Source organism: Lampetra planeri, chromosome 16, assembly GCF_965212315.1.
Source record: "Lampetra planeri chromosome 16, kcLamPlan1.2.h2, whole genome shotgun sequence".
Classification (NCBI taxonomy): Eukaryota; Metazoa; Chordata; class Hyperoartia; order Petromyzontiformes; family Petromyzontidae; genus Lampetra; species Lampetra planeri.
This window is the reverse complement of record NC_136122.1, coordinates 8980775-9007609: the sequence shown is the minus strand read 5'-3', so window position 1 is coordinate 9007609 and position 26835 is coordinate 8980775. Positions and strand designations below refer to the sequence as shown.

Here is a 26835-nt window from a genome sequence, read left to right as displayed (position 1 = left end):
ATTTTTTTTGTTGAAAACAAAACGCAAACGCCCCTCGCAGTGACCTGTCCATCTTGAATGGAATCTGTTGTGCCGTGGCTTTTCATGTTGAGTGGACGCATCCTGAGCTGGACGGCCAATCGATGCGTTCCTTTTGAAGCTCAATTCTGTGTTCTAAGCATTGGGAAAATGCACACTGGATTATGCAGCATTTGATGTTGTGCATGTTTTGTTCTACGTATTAAATTGCTTCCACTAGGTCTTGTTTTCAAGTACCTCATTAGATTTCGGGGATTGAGTGGTAATTGTTGCATAGTGATGTTCTAAGCAACTCAAACGTGTTGATGGATTCTGTTTAATATTGGTATTATACAACCCCCAGGCATTATCAAACCAAATATGCCATTGGGATTACCGGTATAATATATAAAGGATCGTGATCCGATTACTTTGCACTTTAAAATGGGGTAGATTTGAAGAGCCATTTTTATGTAACGGCAGAAAAGCATTATAAGTGGCTTAAAGTCTCTGATTTTAAAGCAGCTCGTTGCCTTCCGTGTTCTGGCAGGTTTGCTTTGTTGCTGTGGATACAAATGATGAAAGCAAGGCTGCGTATTTTTTTCAGCAGCAGCAGCAGGCGAGATAAAAGTGAAGGAACATTTGCGCCTATTCACTTGCGTAATTAAACAACATGTGTTTCTTTGAAAAGGTGCTTTGCAGCGCTGCCCTCCGTTATTGTTTTTCATTTGGTCCCTACGGGGGCACCCGATTACAAATGGGCGCACACGACACGCATTCGGAATGTCTCCACCGAAATAATTACATGTGTGGCGGGGACAATGTTATCAAGGAATTTTCAGCGGGCGTGCTTATGTCAGTCACCATAACAAAATAACAATTTGAATTGGTGATTTTCATTTGCTGTCACATTCCCATTCTACATCGTCGGCAAGTCGAGGCGGCAGGAGGATCGGTGATTACCCTCGAACAAAAATGCTTTTTTGAGAACTTCCCGAATTTTCTGCACGCGGTCTCGTACGAAAGTTACTGCAATGCCCGGGCCACATTTGTAGCCGTGTCTTTAACTTTTTTAAATCCTTTATATTAAGTTCACTTGCTTGCTTGCTTGCGCGCTTACGACCGTGCAAATCTTTCGGTCGTTTTTTAACCCACTTCCCGTGATCTAATCGAGCTGACATTTTGCACACAGACTCGTTGTGCGTGACAATTTATTCTCGTGAAAATTTTTTCCCAAAATTTTCCATTTTTAGGAAAAAAAAAAATTCATATTTAATTTAAAATACCAATGTGATAAAAATGAAACTCTTACTCAAGAAAAATAGAAATGAACAATAAAATAAAACCGATGCCACGCATATAAAGGATTTATAGTGAAAAACTTTGTTTTTATGGGTTAATTTTTTGCAATTATTGTGTTAATATGTGAAGAATACGATGTGTTAGGCTGCACGACTCGTGTGTAATTTGGACGTAGGTCCCCTATACACGACCGGCGAGAGTTAGCCAAATAAATTACCGTACAGCGAACAGTGCAATGTAGCAGTGTGTCAATCTCTTGAAATCACCAAAGCTTGCTGCCCCGTGGATTATTGTCACACGGCGCACAAAAATGACCTCTCGGCATGTGACACTTTGGGTAAGCAACTTTTTTTTTAAATGTTGACTTTGAATGCCGTCCATTTTTTAAATTCCATGTGGGTGACGGGTTTAGCCAGCTTTGCACTGTAAAGCGCAGAGAGAGAGAGGCTTGCAACACAACCCACCAAGTTTGCATTGTGGCAAAACAAAAAATAACAGAAACATAGTGCGGGCACTTAGCAAACCGCTTGCGCATGCAATGCGGATAGTCGTGGACCTGCGCACCGCGTTTCCTGCGACGGGAAGGAGAAACAGGCGCTGGATTTTGCCCCGGTGGAGGCTACTACCTCGCCCTTCTCTTCATGGCTTGGCAGAGACTCCGCCAGTCAAAGCGTTGTTTGTTCAGACCAGGTCACATGATTCCCAGCCACAGTTGTTTCCTTGTGTCGTTGCTAGGCTCAGATAGCCCCCCCGCATAAGGAATAAACGGCAGGCCTCAATTTTAACACGCGGGCCAATTAGCAGATGGCCGCCTGCAATCTGACGCTTATTTGTAGCTGACGCGCGGGTTATTGTGGTATGAAATTGAGTGTTGTTCCTTATTGAAATTTTCGGATTTTGTGAAAATAATTTATAGCACATCATGCGGGACAGTGCTTCATGTTATCACGATACTGTATGCGTACAGCATCTATAATGGAGAATTTACTGGCTGGTATGCTAAACGGAACCAGGTGGCTCGGCAGTAGAGCGAGCGGCGAGCAAGTGGAAGGTTACGAGTTCTAATCCCAGTTGAAAGGTTGACTCATCCCATCATTTCTCCTGGGCCGCTAAAGTGAATACCACTCTGCGGGGAAGGCAGCAGTGGTTGTCGCCCCGTGGAGAGGCCTCGCCCAGGCCACAGAAGTGGGGAATTTCCACCGTCGGACGGGAGTTTGTAGCAAACCACTTCAGTGCTCGTGTGACAAGAAAACCACTTCGATTCTCGTATGTAACGTGGGTGAAATCTAAGCTTGCTGGCCAAAAACCCGAAACGTCGAGAAACAAAGACCCCAAAAAAAAATGCGCCTTTTTTTTTACGGTCAAGTTGGGTTACAGTTCCGCTCCGTAATGAAAAGCAATCCCGAGTGGGCTGAAGAAAAACACATGACAATTCGGCAAACGCTCTATTTCCGCGCGGGGACATTTGCCAACATTTTCGACTTTAATCATCCTTTGATTGTAATTTCTTATTATTTTAATATCAGCAAGTTCCCTTTGTGGTGGTGGTTGTTGTTGTTGTTGCTGCTGCTGTTACAGCACTTAATCAAGAGCAACTTGATGAAGGGCTGTAACAAGTAATTTATTTGTTTTCGCCCACGCTGCCAACACCCAAAATCGCGCCACTCTCCACCACCCTGCCCGCCCGGCCCCAACTCGCCACCTCCCGCACCCAACACAAGCCCTCCCCGTGGCCAAAGTGTCGGGGGGGGAGCACACACAAGGAAGTGATGAAATCACGTGGGTGTTTCTGCCAGGTCCGTCCGTCGGCTGATCTGTGTGACAGCTGGCTGGCTGGCTGTCTTAGCCAGCAGGGTTAATGTTTAACGTGCTGGCAAATTCTGATCCTGCCAAATAACCAAGGGTTTGGGAAGGGGTTGGGCAGTGGGGGGGGTGTAGCTCAGGGCTGCTGTATCTGTGGGGCCAGAATTGGGAGGGTGGGGTGGTGGTGGTGGGGAGGAGGATAAGAGTTGGGAGTTTGGTGGTTTTGCTTGCAAGGGAGGGGGGAAAGAGGGGAGAGAAAAACAAGTTTAAGCCAGGTGGTAAGCAGGGGGAAGGCCTTTGTTCATTCAACAAGCAGCTTGCCGCAGCAGCGTTTATTGCACAACTGTTCCGCCCCGAGATTTTTTGCGTTGCGCGTGGCGTGGATGGGAACGGGGTTGCTTTACATAATCTTCGAGTAACACATTGAATGTTAATTGTTATTTTTTATTACAGCATTGCTGGCAATTTCCTTGTAATGTCATGCACGTGCGTTCGTATGTGTGTACACGTCGGTAACGCCATGGTAACGTCTGAGCATTAGACATAACAGATTTGGCAAGTGATGGGCACAAACCAGTTTGATTTCTTCTTCAAATCGTTGCCTGTGGTAATCTGATAGCATTTATGTAATGCTTTAAATGTTAAACTGCATCAGTGCGATGTGATCACGGGCGCGTAGTTTTTAACGCTGCTACAGTATTTAGTTACCAAGAAATTGTTCAAATAAACACCGCTGCACTGTATCTTCGTCCATTGCATGTAAACCACACGGATTGCTGCGGAGGTGCGCCAAGGTTTTTTGCATCGGGCCCATATCTACCCGATACATATTTAGTATTTTAGACTTCTATCCGCACGCACAGAAGCGGCTTTAAGCGAGAGGACACCAACACAAAAACATGTTTAGCTCCTGCCCCAGCGTGTATCCCTGTCTGCCCGGCCGCCTTTCCCCGCGCTCCCCCCTCTTCCAAAAGGGGAGCAGGCGCACGTGGGTGTGTGGTAATGGCCTGAATCGGGGGATGACCCAAGCGGTTGTTGCTGCTGCTGCCGCTGCCTGTGCCGCTGCCGCATCCCGTTTGGGCGTGGAATGCGCGGCACTCCGATCCTGCAGCGTGCACGCCAGCCGGGTCCGTGCTCTCGTATTTTAGACGCGCGGATCATCGGCCAGGAATGGCACGCCGGCGCATGCCAAGAGCTTGCGCTGGACACGCCATCCATCCATCGCTAGCCTGCCCGCCCGCCCTCCAACCCAGTGTCGTCCCTACACAAGGAGGGTTTTTTTTTAATAACTAGCAGGCGCTGTATTAATAGCCAGCGCGCTTGTCGGTCGCGTGGGGATGCTGCCGTGGGTGGAAGGGTTAGTGCGTCGGACTCACAATCCGGAGGGCAACCAGTTCGTTTTGGTTCGATCTTGTGATGCAGGAGGTTAAAGCAATGACGCACATTTCTTAGGCTCTCCCCTTGCTCCTCTGTCCAACACGGCAGTTTGAACGGGTGCAACCCACAGCTTGTAGCAGATCGGCGGGGTCACTTGTGGTGAGCCACGGTTGCGAGTTGTTAACAAACCTCGCCTGGTATACAGGAGGACGTGGGTTTGATCCCCACCCTGATGCCTGCTGCTGTATATTTGGAGTTTGCATGTTCAACCCGTGGTTGTGTGGATTTTTCTCCGGGCCCTCCGGTTTTTCCCTCCACATTTTAGAAACATTTCGGCTGCTATAAATTTCCACATGATCAGCCACTTTGTGGATATTATCATTTGTGGCCAGGTCGCTCCTGAAAAAAGACCTATACAGCTCAATTGGGCCTTACCCTGGTAAAAAAAAAATTGTAAATAGTGGCGGAGTGAAGTTACCGTAGCTCGCACTTCTTCCAATGGTGTGTGGCCAGCGTGGAGGGGTCGGCCAAAATATTATCTTCGAAGAGCTCACTGCCACCGTCCAATCGGAGGCCCTTCTCTTCTGTCAGCATTGGCGTGAGCACGGATTTGCAGAACTGTCCGTTTTCACTTGGTCTCAGAATCTGAATATTTTTTTTCGTTGGCAAATGTGCATGAATGGGCCAATACCTGAACATAAACACAAGTAGAACCATCCGTTGGGATTGCAAGACCTCAAGTCAAATTGTGATATGTATTTTTTTGGTCCTGTTCCTGATTACATTTCCGGCCCGCGTATTGGCATCCGCGTCGGGAGACAACAAATACATTCGGGAATATCATGGAGCAGCGCGGACCCCCACGTGTCGGAGATTGGCTACCCAAGAGACTTTCACAGAGCTACTTCTGAAAATCACAGTCCCGGCGGGGATGCACTTTCCTACACACTGCTACCAGACTGTATTTTCAGAATCAGAATGTTTATTTATACTGGAGGAATCCGATGCGCTATAATGCTCTTTTTTCACAAATGTCCAGTCAGGGCTGATAAGAACTTTACAACAACAAACAATACAAAAACACGATCGGCGTGCAGAGTACAAGATAGATAAACAAATCGTCCAAACACATACAAATAAAACTAAACCATCCCCATCTGACCAGTCATCGATGGTGTGCAGCGGCAGTCGGACACAAATCGGCCTTTAATGATTTAATCGGCCTTGGGTCAATCCAATGCTGGATTAAAGCCCTCACCATGCCGTGGGTGATAATCGGGGTTGTTTGTCCATACATCACCGCGCTGGGCAATGCAGGTCGGGGTATGTGTACGACGTTAGCCGTGGCCAGGAAACAAATTGGGGTTAGCGGATTCTTAGCTAACCACTGGGCTAATGCTGCCCCCCAGTTTAATGGAACGCCATGCCCTGAAATTTAAAAGTACGCGTGCGTTTATTAAAGCGCAATGTCATTTTTAGCTACGTGATTTTATATCCATTCTTTTTTTTTGTATATTTGGTCACCCACCCCTCTTACAACTATCCAGTCCGACTTGAGAGTTATGGATGTCCTTCATAGCTTTTTTTTACTAGTACAGCAGGATTCCCTTCATTTTTCCCCGTTACGCTTCTTTTGTCTGAAAGGGCTCATTATTGTCTCCCTTTCCCCTCCCATCTGTCTCGTTGGCCAAGCCAAGCGATAGACGACATCCCGAGACCATGGGAAGGGAATTGCGATATCGATCGCCGAGGGTTAGCTTCAGAGAAATGTAATAAACTCGTGGTGGCAGAGTGATGATTGATGCGGGCTGTAGCAAAGCGCCTCTAAGTGACCGAGATCCTTGCCTTTCACACATCTAATTGTAGTCCACAGGAAACTTGTAGCCATGGCGACTTTTTGCACCTGTATCATGGCAGGCACGTGTGTGTGTGCCGAAGGAATCATTTTCAGCTTCAAAGTGGTCCGTGTTGTTTGCTCGCGCTCACTGAAAGCGCCCTTTCTCTGTAAGTTCTATAAGTTATGCCTCAAGGTTACCTGCTGAAACTCTATGCCGTTGCAAGGCAAATACAACACGCTCGCATGTTTAGAATGCGAATTGATGAAGCATTCGGGTAGCTGGTTAGCTTTCCGAACCATGAACCCAGCTAGCCGAGTTCAAATCCTGGCCATGGCTTACACTGGTGGCGATTTGATATCTCAACCGGTCCTGGCCCCCCTGCATTTACCAACCCGCACTGACCAGCAGAGTGAAGTATGGTTACACAAGCCACGTGGCCGATTCGACAGTGGATTGGCTCAGTAAAATGATAGGCTGTATTTTACTCCTAATATTTACAATGTAAAATGTATAGTTTCATACTTCAGGCACCAAATATCAAACCGGGACCGAAATCTATAGTACTGTGCGAGTGACAGAAGTTCATTGTGTAGCGGTGGTGTGTGCCTTTGTTTAAATAATCTATTAAAATATGGCAGGTGCCAGATGTCCCGGGGACAAAACGTATAGCACGGTAAGTGTGCCAACTTTAATTTTCTCACTGGGTTCAATGGATACGTCTGCTGTGCACACACACCAACACTGTGTACAGCTTACTTTAACCCAGCTGAGTGAGTTCCTTGTATGGGTGTCCTCAGCGAGGCAACCGGCACAATTGTGGAATTAAATCGGCCGCGCGCTTTCTTAATGTTGATCGAGTTGGGCTTTTCTTTTTGCCGTTGTTGCTTTTTATATATTTAATAACGGTCTGATTGCTTCCAGAACAATTTTTTTTAGCACAAGGGTTGCCATGGCTGTCTCTTGCTTGAGCTTTCAGATAAGGGCCGGCAAATTGCTGCTCTGGGATTTGTCAGGATAAAAAAGGCACGATAATTCCAATAAAAACTGCCCACCTGTCAAGATAGAGAGTGCCATTTGATGCAAGCTCCCGTGTGTTTTTTTTTTTACAAGTAACTTACTTTGAAATGACAGAAGACTGGAGCAATTTTGAGGATCCGCATTCACGTCCGTACCGTTTTGGAAATGTTTACGGAGAGTCGAAAATATTTATCGTCAAATGCAAACGTGTTCCTTGGTTTTGGGATATAATACGGTCAAAAGGTAAAGGTGCAGCCCTGAAATTGCTTGCTCACTCCACTGCTGGCGAAAGGGCCTCCACTAGAGGGAGCTCTAGAGAGGCCCCCCCCCAATCGGGGGTCATTGGTCTACTCTTCCACGCTATCCAAATGCATCGGAAGGGATGGGAGTACCCACACCATACCCCCCACCACACACGATCTGCCGATTGACTAACTCTGATGTAGCCATGTCTGCTGCTGGGTGGGCAGAGGTGGTGTTGTGGTGGGGGGGGTACAGGTAGTCTCAGAGTTACGATGGTCTGACTTACGATATTTCGATCTTACGATGGCGATAGCGATACGACAAAATTGTTAAATATTTTAAATTTCGCGCGGCAGGCAAACGCAGCAGCGTACGAATCTCGGTGAGTACATCACAATATGATACGTTACGATACGCTCAATGCATGTATGATACGTAGCTTTAGCGATTTCATTTTAGGGTTACCACGATACGATAAGTTCAATGCATGTTAAAAGTTTTTATAGCAGATAGGATTGTTTCCTGAAAAAACTTTCTATTAAATTGCAGTTCATATAGGTAGGCTAAGAATTGACCTTATTTTTTTTACTTTACATTTTACTGTGCAATACAGTATTGTAATTAATAAATACATACAGTATATCGTTTATACAGTACGGTACTGTAAATTGCTCTGTTTTGCTAAATTATCACCATTCTTTAAGACTCCTGGGTAGGCTAGGCCATCTTGGACTTACGATATTTTTGACTTACGATGCGGTCGTCGTAACGCATCTCCATCGTAAGTAGAGGACTGCCTGTATTTAATAAACTGCCACCATTGTTTTAACTTGCTGCGCTCAGAGATCGATCGAACTGGGAAAACTCTGGACTGCAAATCCAGCGTGCAAACCGCTACACCATGGCAGCATTCGGCTATAATAAGCGTCATTAAATATAACTGACTTGCAAAATGCTGACAGAACACCGTTATGAAATAAAGCATTAGCCCCGTTCTTTTTTGTGAATAGGGTATGTAAAGCATTAATTTGAGAGGTTTTATATTTCCAGCGCATTACTGTGTCGTAGACCTGCATATATTATTCATTGTCATATCAAGGTCGCTCTGAAATTGAAATATAGCATTTGATCAAACGTATGACCAACATTGTGGAGGTGTTTTCTTTTTCATTGTCGTAATTTTAAAAAGGGTTCATGGCAATGTCCACGTTGCTTAGCTTCGTGCAATAGTTGTGTAGTGGTTAACTTGCTGTTGTGTCATTACGAGTGGTGCATATGTACGGTCTTAACGTAGAATCTAATTCACAGTAACTGAGCTGTCGAATGTATCCTGAGACCCATGATTAATCATGGCATTATTATACGTGCTTGCATGTATTTGGCACGTTATTGACACACACGACTGTGTAGGCTTTCGCGGATGTGCTGTGTAGCTTCCAATGTGTTTTTGAGCTGGTACCGTGCGTCCTTTGGCACGATGTCTTGACGTTTCGCTCCGTGCCCTGGGAGATTCTTCAGGTATCTGAATGTCTTCGGATGTTACTGTGGGACCACACGCGGTATAACCCGAGTGACGTTACCAATATGGTACCCTTGGCAAAGAGATGAATTCCAAATTTACAGCAAAACCTTGCCACACCTGCCATGATAAAACACAATATTTGTTGTAGTCGCCACTGGATCCAGGAACTGATTCTTAATCAAGTATTTCAGTCTCCCGCAGAAAACCAAAAGACAAAAGTTGAAAAGAAAGGCGCAGCAGCCCTGTTATCGCTTGGTCACGCTACTACTGACAGAAAGGCCTCCACTGGAGACAGCTTTAGAGAGGCCCCTCTGGAGGGGAGGGTTGTTTGGTTCGACTCTTCCACGCTGACCCAGAGGTCTTGGAAAAAGGGGTTATGGGACCATTGACACTTTATACCACCACCACCACACGCGATCCTACGATCGACTAATTACAGAGTGCTCATTCATTCTGCCGGGTGAACGAGGACAGAGGCAGAGGGGGGCGGTTTCTGTTTTTAAATCGAAATGTTACAGAAATGGAGCAACTTGTTCTCTCGTGATTATGGTGGCTCACGCATTTGTCGTCGTTTTTTTTTGTCTTGCAGGGCGGAATGAATTGATTGCACGCTACATTAAGTTGCGCACGGGAAAGACTCGTACCAGGAAACAGGTATGTTGGGTTAGGGACCAGCAGCTTTTTGGCGCAAAGTTGGAAATGAGCCATTGTGCCTTGATCCAGTGTCAGGTTTGGCCACCGTGACAATATGTGAAAGCTGCATGCCAAATAGCCACGAGTGATTGGGATATCACCGAATGTATACAGATACCATTAGAGCCCACTTTCAGCCCACCGCCAGTTAAAGGCATCCCCTCAACGTGCACATTTGGGGAGTGTTTATTTGACCATATGTCACCACCCTGGTCAGTGTGGGTTGGTGAAAGTGGGGCACATAGAGATATAGTGCAACAATGGGTTTTGCTGCACCGCCCTGCGCTAGCCCTGAAGTGGCCCGGATAAACATGTTTTTTTATGAAGAGTGTTCACCCATCCAAGCACTATCCAGGCTCAACCCTGCTGAGACCGGTGCGTTCTGGGTGAGGTGATCACTCTTATGCAAAGTGATATACAACCCTACATCAGTCGACTGCTGGATAATGACTTCCCCACGCTGTGTGGGTTGTTCGACCGTATTTCGCCACGCTGGTCAGTGCAGGTTGGTTGGAATCTTACATGCCAGTGGTTTTAGCTGTGGCTGGAAGTCGAAGTCAGTTGTCGGGTTGATATCACGGCGAGCGCACTAACCACTCCACTCCTCCACGCTGCCTTTATATATGAGAATTGTTGTACCCTGACATGCCACTTTTTCAATTTTTTGCTTCGATGTGAAGGCTTCCCTTTATTTGTGCCTTTGTTTTCAGTTCATTAAAGCCTCGTTGAATTGCAGTTTAATCGGTGGGATAGTGAACAACATAACACATTAAATCTTGACTTAAAGCTTTCGTGACTGCAGGAATTCATATTCTTTGGGTCTTTCAGTAAAGCCACGTAGATGACGATTGCTTGTGTTGCGAGCGAAACGTCGTGATATTTTTATTGTTTTTTATTCACTTTATTTTCATTTTTATTATTTTATTGTTATTATTTTTTCTATCTATGTGACTTTATCGAAAAACCCAAAGAATATAAACACAACACCTTATTAGACTTTTCAAGTATGATGAAAAACAAACTCTGTAATGAATGCTTTTGCTAGAAATGTCATGCTTTTTGTTTTGTAGAATTCCATAGGACACAACAGTTGACTGAAAGGGCCATTTTACCTTCAAACGATCGATCCTGCAAATTAAAAGTTCCAAATCGAGAATGTAATTTGGTAGCATTGTTCTTTCTACAGATAAATGAAATGATAAATGGCTGAATTCCAAATTGATGGTGTTGCATTGCATTTTTTTATCATATATATTTTTTTAAGCTTGAGCACACTCAAAGCATATGTCATTTCTTCCCACGACTTAAGGACGTGGCTGAGAGCGACTGTATCATGACGTGCCATTTTGCTTACTTTATGTTTTGGATAAATGCCCCTAACTCAGGGGTCGGCAACCTACGGCTCCGGAGCCGCATGCGGCTCTTTACGGGCTGCTTCTTGACAATATGTACGTATGTACAGTATGTACTCAGATGCATTGCGGCTCTTGAAATACTGAATTTTGTACCGAATTGGAAAGAAATGGCTCTTCTTGTTATTTTGGTTGCCGACCCCTGCCCTAACTCAACCGTGGTGCTTAATAAATCTGACGTGCCATAAAGATCTAGTTTTATATTTGCCCGTGAATAACAATGTTTGTGTTTTTCTTAATTAATTAATTAATTAATATATCTGTGCACTTGTTTTTAAAGTTCAATAACCTCGCCCTTTGGCAGGCCTGAAATGTAGCCCTGCGCGAGCATGTGTGTGTGACAGAAAATGCTGGATGTTTCTTTGTTTTTCACCATGTTACCACTGCAGGTATCTAGTCACATACAAGTGTTAGCCAGGAAGAAAATGCGCGAGTTTCAGACTTCCATCAAGGTACGTGCGTTCGGTCTTTTCGGCACTAAGCAATTCCAGGGTTGCACTCACCTCCAGGGTCCTGTCTCTTTCCTGCTCTCCCTCCATCTCTCCGGCAGGTGTCTAGTCACATACAGGTTCTGGCCCGGCGGAAATCTCGCGAGTTTCAGGCCAAGCTGAAGGTATGCGCTGCTGGTGGCTGCTCGGGATTTCCCTCTACCCTCCTCCGCCACTTCCTTGCCCCCCTACCCTTGCCCCGTCCCCGACCTCTCCCTGGAACTGCGCCTGGCTTCACCTGCTCGCTGCATGGCGCAGGGCTTCTGCTCAGGGGTTGCAAGTTTCTTATGGCCTGGCTCGCGAGATTGGACACCTTGCAGGACAACCTGCACCCGGGAGGGCAACCTGTAAACAAAACAACTGGAACAAAAACACATGGTGCATTCCTTTCCCAAGCAGGGGGGGAGGGGCGAGGCGCGTTGTGTGTGTCTGTTCCTACCACGAGACTGATTTTCTGTTTCCTTAACGTCAGCGCTATTAGCTGATGCCCACGGACGTTTGGTTAATGTAAAGCCCCGTGTGTGTTGGTAATATCTGTACGCGTGGGCTGTTATATTGTTCTCTGATGGCAGCGGCGTGCAAACGGCGTCTAATTCACCGACATTGGTGAAGGTCCTCACGCAATCCGTTTTGTTCTGTGGCTCATAAAGCAAGTTTATTGTATGCATGTATATGAAAAAGCATATGGCAATAATAACTTTTATTTTAGCGATTTGCTTTAAACGTGTTCTTCTAAATTCCAAGTGTTCACTGGACATTTTTTCACGATACAAAGACTTTTTGCTAGACACGAGGTTCATCTCTGCTTCTGTTTCTTTGGCATGAATTTGCTTTGCATGTTCAGGCTACAGACTAAACAACGCAGACTTGGCCGCTTGTTTGATTAACCCTGTAGAGGCGAAATAGATAGAGAGGGAGGGAGAGAGAGCAGCAAACTCGTCAGATCCTTCCACGCAGAGAGATGGTTTACCTCGTGAAACGAGGGCATTCCCACACAACTTTTTTTTGGAGTCTTGCATTTCTTTCCCGAAACAAAAGGGGGTGGGAGGGGGAGGAAATGACACTGGTTTGTCGATCACTTACAAAACATTTCTTGAACGTAATAATATTGAAAACAAATATTATTTGGTTGATTGTAAGTACGAGACGAAAACCATCCCACGGAGATGCAATACTATTCAAAGCGGATAAGTGATAACTTTGGTAATGAGTCAAGACGGTGATTGTTGCAGCTCTAGGTAATGTTTTGTTTATTAAATTCAATCAGTTGCTGGTCGCTATGGCATGCATTGGGTGATTGGCTGATTGGCTGCTAGTATGTGCAGCAGGCTTTTAAAATCTTCCTTTGGCTGTTTCATTAACCAACAGCTTCAATTGACCTATTTACCGCTCACTCTTAGCTCACTCTTACCGTGACACCATCCTCATTCCTTTCAATTTCTAAACTCTAAAAACACATTTTTTTGTCAATCTTGTACAGTTATAAAGTAAAAAAAAAATCGTCTTTTTTGCCTCCTAAAACATTTCAAACGTACACATATAACTTTTATCGTATAATAATTGCTGTTTGTCTTATGATCTTTTTTTATGTTTCTTTTCAAATGTTATGCATGCTTACCGATAATCAAGTCGTGATATATTTAATTAGGGGAAAATAATCCCACGAAGCTGAGATCTCCAGTCTTGTGAACACAATGCTGTATTTAAAACAAGAGCAGCCATTTCAGTTTTCTTAAATGTACAATGTTGTCGAGACAAAAGCCTACTGCATGCCTGCAATTGAGCAATGATTACGCATATTCTAAGCTAATTTATTCCTCTTGGTTATCACAACAATGGGTATTTTGCATCTTCTCATTATTAGTATTAATTGTGAATTGCAGTCGCTAAATGTTTGCCTGTAGCAGGAAATTGTTTTGTAAGTGAAGGGATGGAAATAAAAAGGCTTTATCCTCCTCTTTTTTTTCACTTCTTCTGGATGGATACATTAACACGTCTTCTGTTGTTGTGCCCAGGGAATGAACATGGTAAGTTTATGTATCGCCATGCCCAACATCTCGCTAATGCCATTGTGCAATAATGCATTGTGGTGGAACCCTCGTGAAATGTTGTGCCAGCTTTGACGATTAAAAAAAAACTCCAACCCACACACGTACAGCCAAGCGCGTCACTTGGATGGCATTTCAACCCAAATTCTTGAACGGTGACGTGGCAATAGCAAAGTAAATAAACTGCCCTCGCGCGGGTTTTGTGCTGCACGCACACGTATGCCGCCAAAATACACGCGAGTGAAAATGAGATTACAGGAAGGCAGAGAATGCCGGTTTGTATTCCAGTAGCCTTGCTTTGGGTCGTGAAAACCTGTTAACAAGCTGACCACGTGGTGACGGTGAGAATTGGGTTATACTCGGCAAATCACTCATTATTAAATTATTTAACACAGCGATCCAGCTTGACCACATGTAGAAAATTACCATATTGCCCCCCCCCCCTCTTGAATTCCTGAATGCCTCGTGGCTGAACCTCCCCGTGCCGAGCGGGGAGGTCTCCCAGTGGGCCAAACTATTCCAAGACAACACTTCACAACGTATAATTACGAATACGGCAATATTAACGTGGGTTCTATTGCATTTTGCCTGTTGCACTTTCAGCCCGTCATGTTTTAATATTCCTTGCCGTTGCCGATTGTTGTTACGATGCAGATGTTTTACGCGAAGTAGTTCAAGATGAAGTGCGTACGCTTGTGCCCCGTTAGCGCTACCAAAGTTGGAGGCGGCAGTGCAAACGGGCACGCTGACCTTTGCCTACTGATTAAAGCCGCTTAATGTCATGTGACTGCCCCCCAGTGACCTCCCGTGGGTGGGGGGGGGGTTACACAAACCGCCCTGTCCGTGCCTCTTAGCGTCAGGCTGTAAGGAGGGCCGCTCCTCCTACCCCCCCCTCACTTCGCCTGGCACACACACGCACTATATTAGCTGCTTAGTGGCAGTTCGCACCAAACTGCGAGAAATCGGTGGCTTCCATCATTTTGTGGCCGCCCGTGAATGCTGATTTTGTGCCCCGTGGAACCTCTGAAACGGAGGTTTGTTAAGGGCCCCGGGACAGTGCCGCCCGTTAAAGTTCAGAAGGCGCTCCTCCGAGCACACAGGCACTTTGTGGCACAACTTGTTTTGTGTTAAACAATTAAGGCCGTGCCTTGTCTCCCAGTTTTTTTTTTCTTGATCAAAATTGTTGGACTGTAAAATGTAATAATGTTTAACGTAATTCCTGCTAATGCCCGGGGCAAGCCTTCAGATTTACAGAAGCATTTAATCCTATTGGCATTATCTGGCTTTCTGGTCCACTGAATCTGTTTAACCTAATGAGGGAATGGCCAAATTGGCACTTAGTGTGAACCGGTGACCCTGTTTTGAGCCCAAATGTACAGTGTGAGAATGACCCTGACTGCAGGTGAATGCAGACGAGCCAGTTTGTGATTGTGGTGGAAGTTGTTGTCGTTGCGTAATCCATGCTTTGTGCTGTTATTTTTTTCTTATTATCTGATATGACTTTTCAAATGTTTTGATTCATTTTTTTGATTCATTTTTTTGTTTGCCATGACAACTGATAAGTGATGCGTTTAATAATTTTGGATGTCAGAGTTATGATTGGTCAATATGTTTCTCACGTGTGGTGTGTGGTTTTTTTCTTGAATGCACCGTTTGTTAACGTAACCAAAAATGTTCAATGAAAATGTGTTATCTTTGTCCATTGCCTCGTTTAACTTCATGATATAAGAACTGTTTATTCACTAAATAAATGCATCCTAACGAGTACTGTACATGTGTGCATAAAAGTCCACGTAAGATGTGGACAAAAGGTTTAGTGTTTATAAAATGTTTACACAAGCGACAGGATCTTAAGTGTCACTTTATCACTTGAAAAGATCGTCACCAAATCTTTGAGAGTTTGACTGCTATAACATTTCCACGTGAGCCACTTTGTTGAGCTATCATTTGTGATAGCCAGGTCGCATCTGAAAGAGTGCTACATAGCTCAGTGGGCTTTACCTGGTAAACAAAAAAACGTGTAGTTGAAATCCTGATGTCGTTTGAATTTCAGATATACATTTTCTGAATATGAAAACACAATCTCAGAAATGTTGCCCCTATTGCTCTGCCTTTCCCTCAATAGTCTTTTCGTCCTTGTGCCTCCTCTGAAGTGTAAACATATCAACAGTTCCGTGCTCATACAGTGGAGGCCTCGTTAAAGCAGCGGGCCTACGAACCTAAAATGTCACGACTCTGGAGCTTTACAGCACATCGGGATTTCACCCCGCTAAATAAATAAATAACAACATTTGTTCCACATTCACGATATATAATGGATTTTACTGTCTGCAGTGGAATGGGAGAATTTTGCATGATACGAGGAAATGCAGGGAATTTGAATATCTCTTGATTTATGTATTACATGTTTTTTTATTAATAGTGGGGAAATGGATTACAACATTGTACAATGGCCTGACAATCGGCTGTGTGACAAGCCCGGGCTTGTCTGTGTGTGATCCACTGCCATCGGCGTCCCACTGCTGTGAACGCTCACAGACATTGGTGCTGACACAAGTGACCCTATCAACAAGTGGGCCCTAGCACGTGCCTCGGGTCCAAGGTGTCGTGCCCAAGTCTTAGACATCGCCAATTTAAACCTGCGCTTTTTGTAGATGGCAAAGAGACTGCAAAAAGTTGCACCCAAACAAAGCAACCAGTTTTTTGCCGTAATGAGACTAGGCTATAACTGACCGTCAGCCAGCCAGCCAGCCAAATGCATTGCACCTGTGTCAGGCTTAATTTATCCGGCGGTAGGCGCTGAAGGTGGCACGGTGGAGTGACGCCTGCGTTTGTGACATTCCCAGGATCAGACGACGAAGGAAAAAGCGATGCAGAGCATTGCCAACATGTCATCGGCACAGATCGTGTCAGCCACCGCAATCCACAACAAGGTGATGGGGCTCACGGCTCTGCCGCAGCCTTCCTACCCGACAGCAACCGGGGTGAGAAACACTCGGCACACGTACATTCGTTATCCACGAGCCGAAAATTACCTTGTGCCCGCAGAGGAATAATTGCATATGAGCTTCGCCGCTCCTTAAGCCACCCAGCGCCGTCGACACAGAACTCCGCTCGCCTCATAATTTTCTGAATTCTCAATTAAGGGTCGTCCCCCCCCCCCCCTACTCGTCTCTAGAGTAAAGTTGACGTGGCTGTCCTTTAAGTTAAAACCCATGCCCTGCAGGTCATTCCTGATGGCGACCACGCCACAACGGCCCCTAAACCACGCCCCGCATGATAGAAAGACAGCTTTGTAAATTCAAATTGTATTGTAGTAAAGTTTACGAAGCTTTTGTGAGATCCGAGTTGTGTAATGATTCTCCCACCCCTGCTGTGATTCAATGGATTGTTATTCAGGGTAGCAGCTTGATTAGGGAATTGATGGAGCTGCCTCTTAGTGCTGTCACAAACCCATTTCATATAACGTTTACTAATAAGAGAAACGCACATTCTTAGACGATTTGATGCATGTATTGGGAGGTTAGCAATGTAAATTAATGCAACACTACCTCTCATATGTAGTTAAAATTTGAAATATTGTTCAAATCTTAATCATATATACACGAAAAAGCATTAAGCTACATGTCTAAACATAAATATTGCATCCAAATGTATTCATATTTCACATTCTGGTGAGGGCTAAAGCTGAATCTGATAGGTGAGATGTGCCGTATTTATGGAGGTTTTAGACATACACTTTAGTAGATATGCACCGATACAAATTCTGATAAAAACAAATAACGTGGTCCGCACATAAAAAATTGAAATGTAAGTAATTTTAAAGCCAATCACTTAATAGTTACAACAAATATTTTGTCGGGCTTTGTTACATTCACGTTTTTCAGTGACCAACGTTGCGTTACTGCGCGGTGTCAAAAGCAAGATTGCGTTACATTTGTACGCGGGTTGCCATACGCAAGTTAATACCCACTCATGATCATGTAATCCACAAGGGATATTTATTTCAAGTACTCAAAATAAACTCGTTATAAGCAATGAAAGACGCTCCTCATCAGTTGAACGTGATACTTTAATTGTCAGTGTTGCTGGAGTTTATTTTGTTGTTGAGAAAAACAAACATTGATTACTTGAAATAAAAATATTGTTTTTAAATGACAAAGATAAACTGTACTTTGCTGGTACAGTTTACAGTAAGTGCTGGTGGCTAGATGTTCATTCCCTTTCCTGGTATACAGGAAGTCGTGGGTTCAACCCCCGACCCTCTATTTGGAGTTTGCATGTTCTCCCCGTGGTCGCTTGGATTTTTCTCTGGGTCCTCTGGTTTTTCCCTCCGAATTTAGGAACGTGCTTTTAGAGTATTTGGCTGCTATCAATTTCCACGCGATAAGCCACTTTGTTGAGCTATCATTTGTGGCCAGATCTCTTCTGAGAAAGAGCTATATAGCTCAGTGGGCCTTACCTGGTAAAGTAAAAATTGATTATAGTTTACTATTTTTGTTGGCCCTGGCCTTGATATATGGAATTTATTTTTTCAGTTTGGTTGGTAGAGATGGAATGTGAGCCATGCCATTCTCCGAGAGATGTGCTCCTGATGATTGGGTTAATCTAGGAAAATCTGAAAATTATGGGAAGATATTTCTTATGAACGGGCTGATTTTTTTGTAATTGGAAATGACATCGCAAACTGTCACTCCCTGTTTGTCCCGCCAAAAGTGGTGTCACGTGGCATTGGGTGATGTGGAGAGGCGTTAAATTATTCCATTCATGTAAACTATCTAGAAAATCCAGAAATCTGACGAGATCTCCGAATAGCACGACTGGCTACGTACGGTGCAAAAGAAGTTATACGTACGTCTGAAATTGTGCTAAACTCCAAAAATACTTGTATTTTTACATCTGAAACTCATCTCTCCAAAATACAACGAGGGTCGACCAGAAACAAACATCATGGAGATCTCCTGAAAGTTGCTGCAACGTACAGAATAGTAGAAACAACCACCACCACACCAATGACGCTTCACTAAGGCATATGACGTATTTCGAAACGATAAATAATGGAAATTACTGATGCAGTTGCTCTTGTTATTCTAAAAGCCTGATTGGTTGGTTGGACGGGGCTGGGGGGGGTGTTTGTATTCCCATTAAAAATATCAAACCTGTTCGCCAATGCACCTGTGAAGAGGCAAGTTGAGCGTTTGCGTTATGAGAAAGGTATGCACGCCCCAAACGTCCCTTGCGTTTGGTGTACATACCGCTTGTTTTGTGTGTTTTTTGTTTTGCCGATGTTGGTGTTATTAACGTAAGCCTCTGAAACCCCCCCCCCTCCTCCTCCTCTCTCTTCTTGTAGTTCTGGCCAGGTGCTCTGCCAGGGCAGCCGGGCTCCTCACAAGAGTAAGTAATAATCCTCACTTCTGAATGCCGAAAAGCCAGATTTTCTGGTCACTTGATACTTATCAGGGGTGCCCGAGGCTTGTTACAACTCGCTCCACCTGTTTAAATTATAAATAACAATAAAAAAGACAGTAAAAAAAAATCTGCTCGGGCTGACATTTTCAAAAATGTCAGAAGTATATAAATGTCATTCTTTGATTTGTTTGCCATTTAAAATGTTGAGGGGGTGGGTGGGTGGGGAGTGTAGATGCGAGTTTAAGAGGCTAAACTTTTATCAAAATTGTATAATATCGTAGGACTTGTGTGTTTCGCCCCAACATCTGTTGACAAGTCTTGAGTTGATGACGTGCACAATTCCGACTGCTTGCAGTACCATTCGAGGCTGGCTCTTTTGTCATTGGTTAGCATCAGAGCAAGATTCCATTCAAACAAAGAAAAACCAAAAGAGCATAAGGTCATGCAGCTTTCAGCACATGGCTAAGATGCATTCAAGCATGCCGTTATATACACATACACCTTTTACAAAGTCTGTGTATACTGTATGCGAGTGTGTGTATGTATATATATGGGGAGCGGTAGTCTAGCGGTTAGCGCGCTGCACTACGTGGGGGCGCCTGGTGCTGGCCACCCACCCCCTCAAGTGCCGTGCCGGCTTTCATAGGTGCTCGCTAACAGCACTTGCCCCAACAGTCTTTAAAGGCTATACGGGGGATAATTGTCTTTTTTTTAGATATAGCATGGAGCGATGACGAAATGGTTCATGTTTCGCGCTACAAAACCAACAGCCCAAGTTAAGTTCCTGGCCACAGCTAACAGCAGTGGCGAGTGAGATACATGAACCGATTATGGCCTTGAAACGAGCACTCGATGCTGCTGTGTGTGAACATCAACACTGGGGAGACAAAGGTGGCTGGGCGTGGTGTCGGACACACCCCACTCTCCTAATGTGCCAATCCAGGCCTTAATAGCTACTCACCAGCAGCACTTGCCCCGAAGGTACCTTATGCAATTCGGGGATTTTCAGTGTGTATATATTTATATATATAAATATCCTTTTGCCCTTTTCGATGTGTGGAAATACTGAAGCACTGTTGTAAACAATTGTGCACTGCAGGGATTCATCTTCTTGGTTCTTTCGGTAAAGTCACGTAGAAGGGAAGTAATAAAATAATAAAAATAAAACATAATATGTTTTATTAAAATAATAAAAATAAAACATAATATGTTTTATTTTTATTATTTTATTACTTCCCTTCTACGTGACTTTACCGAAAGAACCAAGAAGATGAATTGTGCACTTTTATCGCCTTTTGCAGCATCAAGCCCTTCGTGCAGCAGCCGTATCCTCTGCAGGCAGTCGCCGCCATTCCAGGTGTGTTACACATGCGCCGTGTTTGTCATGGGGGAGCTGAAATCCGGGCTGGGTAGACTCAGTTGGTGTCATACAGGCAACAGCCAAAGTTACTTCCTGCTCAAATGAGCATTGATGCGCTGGTCATCTCCTGTTTTTACAGCTTTGAGACAGTGTCAGAAATTCCACATTCCTATGGCGGGGGAAAATCTATACAAGGGACAACCACCGTTGATTTCACCACAAAGTGGTATTCATTTTATCGACCGCAGAGGGGGAGGGATGATGGCCCAAGTCAATCCCCGTCTAGGATTTGAACTCACAACTCTCCTTTTGCGTCTCGTTCACTGGGCCACGTGGCCGGTAATCGTTTTTTTTTCTCGGCATAAGTGTTGCACTTGACATCACAATGTGGCTTTGGTTCAAGCGCATTTTGGGAACAAAAATGGCATTCAATTACTTCTTTGAATTTCTGGAATACAATGCTTAAAAACATACACATTGGACAATTTTAATAATTCTGGAATACTGTTTCTTGTACCTCTGTCTCTGTGGCATTAAAACTTCTCCCCCCCACACACAAGAGGTTTGGATCGTTACAATTGTTTTGAGTGGCTGCCAGGGAATGTGCACCTTGAGAAAAAAGAGACGTTTGATTCTTTGCATCTGATGGACTATAAAGAGAATAAAAGGCACCGACTTGAAACATACACGAGTCTTTCGACAGAACATGTCTACGCTTTTATTGGTTTTATTTCTATACATAGTACTCATATGGTCGAATGTTTCATAAGGGCTAGCTTTAAATGGGACCGTTGTCTAGTTTGTTTTTTATATGTCTGATAAATGTTTCAGTTTAGTAAAGAAATATTGATGTATTCGAGTTTGTCATGTTTTGGTGTATGAGATGGGGTTTTTTTTGCATGTTGTTGCACTTAGTCATAGCGTTTTGGCAGGTTATTGGCTTTTTTGTGTGCACAGCTTCAGAGGTTGCGTGACTGCACGAGTTGGGTTGGTATTTTGAAAGTGCCTTCAGGCTTAGTGCGAGTCTTACCTTGAGCAGACGAATGTAAACCTTCTCTCAGCGCTCAACTGTCCAGCAGGGCTTACAGAGAAATCGACAGAGCCGGTTACTTCCTTTTAACAAACTTGTTTAAAAAAACATTTATTTACAAAGACTGCCTTGCCAAGCTTGGGGTTCAGTTCCAACCCGTGTTCATGTCAAAAACAACTGTACGCTTTCCTGTATGTCCACCACTGCATACCTATTGGTTATGTTCAATCAGTACGGTGTATCACTGTGAAAGAAAACAAAAAACCCTTAATACTCAAATGGATTCTGATAATTCAGGATATCATGTTTCTATCATATTCCATTTAATTTTTTTTTTACAATGGAGACCTCGCTACAATACAACCCCGCCCGTGTAGTTATGTGCATCTGTGGAACCACAAATGTCCATTTCATCTCAGGCATTAGCAATCAATTATTTAATCAGTCTAAGCTACCAATCGCACTGAAAGGCTCCCCTGAGCAGTTGAGCTTTAGAGTGTGTACCGAAGTGGCACTATTTGGGGAGAGAAGATGCCTCTGCAGTGTGACGAGAAACAGAGTGTGAAAGTCAGACGCTATCTCAAATGCCCCTTTTGTCCTGCTTAACGTCAACAATGACTCCAAACACAAGCTGAAACTAAACTTGTCGCTGTCATTAACGTACATGGTCTTATCATGGAAAACATGACCACGTTGACAATTCTGGAACGTATTCTTGGTTCTTTCGGTAAAGTCACGTAGAAGGGAAATAATAAAATAATAAGAAGAAAAATAATAAAATAATATTTTTTTCTTCTCATTTTCTTATTTCCCTTCTACGTGACTTTACCGAAAGAACCAAGAAGATGAATCCCTGCAGTCACGAAAGCTTTAAATCGAAATTCTGGAACGGTCCCTTCTTTTTCTCTCACGAACGTTGGATATATTCTTCAGTCAAGAGGCTTTGCTTATGAATGAGTTACGGTGGTAAATACATATTTTCAACCTGCGCTTCCACACTCCTTCGGTTGCAAGCATTCTTGAGGTGTACTTGAATTACTCAAAACACTTGCCCAGTTCATTTCCACATGATTACATTGATGAGTTGATCCTGGCTGATTCCAGTTATATAGAAAAAAAATCTAATCGTTTTTAAGAAAACAAGACGACTTACTTTAGACTAGTCACTGCGACATTAAAATCCCCAGCCTTCTTGCTTTTATATAGTATAATACATAACCTGATGTTCCAAAAATACAACTGGAGCCTTTACTATAGATGGGTATTATTCCATTGCATGGGCTCCTGTTTCGTTTCCAAAATCAGATTGTCACGTGGCATGCCACTTTGCATGACATTGAAACATTGCAGAATTGAGTCTACCCCTCCAGCCTCGCCATGTGCCGTGAAGGAAGGGCTGTTTCCTGAAACGTTCACCTATTCACTTTCTTCTCTTTCTTATCTTTTTAAGGCCACCGACGGTGTTGTTGAGTTAATTTTTTTGACTGTGCTTGAGCACCACTGCCGATGCAGTATCACCAAATAATTTGTTTCGTTTAGCATTGAGGTGTAGCTCTTTGAGCGACCATTGGGCTTATGTGCTTTTCATAGATATTTGCGCTGGGTTTACAGCAAAGTGGGACAAACTCCATCGACTACTTATAAATCGAAGATAATGCTGTTATGTTGTTGTTGTCAATGTATTTGTTTTAAAAAAAACCTCTATAGTCCACCAAGTACAGTAATTGGCATTGTAATAATAGGGTTTTTCCCATTTTTTTTGGCAGAAAAACTGAAACCTTTTTACGAGGAATCATGTCTGCATTAACCACAATTACTTGCAGTCAAAATGTCAACAAAAAAATACACTGATAATATATGCATTGTCCTTGAAACTCATTGGTCCACACCAGGGACAGCTTTCTTTTGAGCCTCGACCCAATTGGTGCTCGACCAGAGGACGCCAAAAGGCGTACAGCTCAAAGACAATGCACTATCAAAGTAATGAGGGCTCGGGGTGAGCATCTACATCATTAGACCTCCTTTGCCATTACCAAAATATAATAATAGGATAATGAAATTGGCATTGTGTTTACATAAGTCTGCTAAGCCCTGATTCACATCATGAGGCAGACTACAAACACCCATCCGCAATCGTTGGAATAAAGCCAGTGTTTAAACAACACCTTTTGCTGGTTGTCAGTGCCATCATTGTGGGATTTAAAAAACAAGAATCATGTATTTGTTCTCTCTCCCTGTGTTTGTATAAATAATAAGCAGCAAGGGGTCGTGCATTAATGATGTAGGTGTGCCGTTGATTATTTGGAACTTGTTTGAGCATTCTCTACTGTGCTGGTTAGAGCGGTGTAGTGAATGAGCACATTTTGTCTCGCCTGTTGCCGAGCGACGGTGATGATCTGGGGATGCCTTCATCTGGCAGTGGATTGCTCACGGCAAATGATGGTGATAATGGTGACGTTAATCCGTGGTGATCGGTGTTAATTCGATGCATCGTTGACCTCCTGAGGTTGTGGGTGTGTGTATGTAATGAAGCAACCAAACATGGTTGGTGTGTAATGAAAAGATTGCTTGTGTGATGCCCATAGGCATATGCAGCCAGATGCTTGTAGGAGGCAGTACTGAGGGTAGGTTACTTAGGCTATCTTGTCCATCTTCGTCTTGCGCGTGTGGGTTTTCTCTACACGTAGCAGTTTATTTTGCGTACGTAAGAAATGCTGAAATTTAAAAAACAATGTCGAATATTAGTTTATTGGGCAACTGCTGAAAAGAGATTTCATTGATTAATAATCAAAGATGAACATGTGTTAATAATTCCAGATTTGAAGCTTTCGTGACTGCAAGGATTCATACTCTTAGTTCTTTCGGTAAAGTCACGTAGGTAAAATTCAGATTCCAGAAAACGGAAGCTTGTGTTGCCTCCGAAACGTCGTGATTTTTATTGTTTTATTTTTATTAATTTTACCTACGTGACTTTACCGAAAGAACTAAGAGTATGAATATGTTAATAACCAAAGACTAACACATCGTGTATTAATCGTGGATGATGATGATGCTAATATGCTGACATTTGAAATCGTTAACTTGTAACAGGCATATATGAATTTGACTGAGTCGACAATGTAAAATCAAATACTTTTATAGTTAGGCTAGAATGGTGGAAAATAGCACAATTGATCATCAAACTTTTAAAATTAAGTTCTTCAATCATTTCCTGTAGTTAATTACCACATTCCCATTGGTTTTTATTATAAATGTCATCAGCAATTCTGAGAGGGTTAATATTGTCACCATTTATCTCCAATCCTTTATTTCGAAAATATTTTCTCGTGTGGCTGCGAAATAACCTTGGGGATAGTGCTGTCCTTGCTTCAACCTCTTTGCTGATGTGTATATGACATACTTAATGTCATCTCAATACAGCTGTTTGTTCCAAAAGCTCAAATTATTTTGATATTTTTTTAAACATTGTTATGAAAGCCTAATATGTGAGAGCTCTTATGAGTGCATTAGTTTCCCAATGCACTCATAGCTTGCAAAAGCCAGGCACAATGGTATTGGATATTCATTTGTCTTTTCTGTAATCTGATTGATGGAATTTGGTAAATGGTAGAACCATCCTATCCATAATCGGTGGTTTGGTGGTCTCTACATTGACCACTATTCAGTTGTATGTGATCTTAATGAATAGTTTTGCATGTGATCTGTAATTTTTCTGGTCAGTTTTGACTGATTTCTTTGCTTAGTAAAGATTAGTAAGCTGTCGATATATACACAGAAGCATAACTCTTGTTATTTGTCTCCATATATACATTTAAAGAAGCATTTATATTTGTAGTTCAGCCTATTGGTCCTCTTTAAGGATGAGATTTCTGGGTTGTAGTTCAGCTGGGATGTCAAATGTTATTGTAAAGAGCACTCCATCTAAACGATGGGGCCCTTTTCAACGCAAAAAGCAATGATGTATACAAACTCTTACATTGTTTGAAACATTTTGGGTGAAAACATACATATGCAGAACTCCATTCTGTGTCTCCACATCACAAAAAACGATGTCCTGGACCTCCCCTATGTCAACTCAGCCTTGATATGAGTATCCGGTATAACGTGTGAACATCATCACTGGGGAGACAAAGGCAACTGGCTGGCTGTGGTGCTAACTCCACCACCTCCTTGTGGGCTGTGCCAGCCTTACTGCAGATGCAGAACACATGTCCAAAGGCCAATAATGGCAAATGGCCAGAAAAAAACAGCACATTGATGGTACAATAGAAAAGAGTTTATAATTGTATTTGTTTTGTCTTGAGCAAGATTATAACAACGTGAGAAAAGAGATGACGCGAGGCAATCCAAAGTCGAGCGGCGTTACCGTTGTGTCCCCAACAGTCTGTTCAAGACCACGCACACACACGGTGGATCTCTGTCTTTGTCAGGATACGAGAGCGCGGCCGGTCTTAACCCTCCTCCTGGTGCGGGCCCCGCGTGGCAAGGCCGTGCCATCGGGACGTCAAAACTCCGCCTCGTGGAATTCTCCGCCTTCCTGGAGCAGGCGCGAGACCCAGACACGGTGAGTGACCTCCCTCCCACCCATCACCACCACCGCACACTCTCAGATGCGATGGCTGGCCATCGAACAAAGACGGTCACCGCATTGCGCGCTTTCAGATGCGCTTCCGCGGCCGTCTGGAACGCTCTTCCTTCCGATATTATGAAGCCACTGGAGCTTTGCACGTTTAAATAATCCAGATTGACAAACTCATTTCTTTAGCTCTGGCTTTTGCGTTTAGTTTCTTGTCCTTCCACCCCCACACCTCCGATTAGCACGGTTGGGTACCTTTTGTGCGAAAGAAGTTCAACATGCGTACCCCCCCCCCTAATTCCCAGTCCCCAAATCCTCACAATGGTGCAGGATGTTCCGTGATAGAGGAGCGACGCTGGTCCACTTGGGATGGGTTGCGCCATGGCCTTTCCATGCACCAGCATGTAAGCTGTGGTTACCTCTATCATATGGGTCACACACAGTTAAGGCTAAATACTACGATGCATAGGTTAAATTATGTCCTTTATTTAACCATGTACATGTGCAGCCCTTTCTGTCAATCCACTGCTGGATGAGGGCCTCCCCATGTATCGTGGGTTGCGGGGGTCATTTGACCATGCTTTTCCACGATGGTCATTGTGGGCGACGAAGGAGAGGAGCATAAGTGTACAGTCCAACAAGTACTGTTTTGTGCTGCACTCTTGACTACATTGTAGACCTGCAATTGCTTTATTATGCATGGTGGTCATTCATCTAGAC

At 43.8% G+C, this 26835-nt stretch overlaps 1 protein-coding gene across 6 annotated transcripts in view; it reads left to right on the top strand.

Annotated features, from left to right (window-relative positions):
• Positions 1-26835, top strand: part of LOC144723004 (transcriptional enhancer factor TEF-1-like) — an 84074-nt gene that overhangs the window by 36752 nt on the left and 20487 nt on the right. For 4 of the 6 annotated variants that reach the window (XM_078601494.1, XM_078601498.1, XM_078601497.1 and 1 more), the window contains exons 3-8: positions 9689-9753; positions 11594-11656; positions 16587-16724; positions 19091-19134; positions 20451-20506; positions 25970-26103. In XM_078601494.1, the coding sequence (XP_078457620.1) occupies positions 9689-9753; positions 11594-11656; positions 16587-16724; positions 19091-19134; positions 20451-20506; positions 25970-26103 (500 nt within the window). Of the gene's footprint in view, positions 1-9688; positions 9754-11593; positions 11657-11754; positions 11818-12185; positions 13720-16586; positions 16725-19090; positions 19135-20450; positions 20507-25969; positions 26104-26835 lie in introns of those variants that run through there. The other 2 variants (XM_078601499.1, XM_078601500.1) reach the window with 2 other exon arrangements.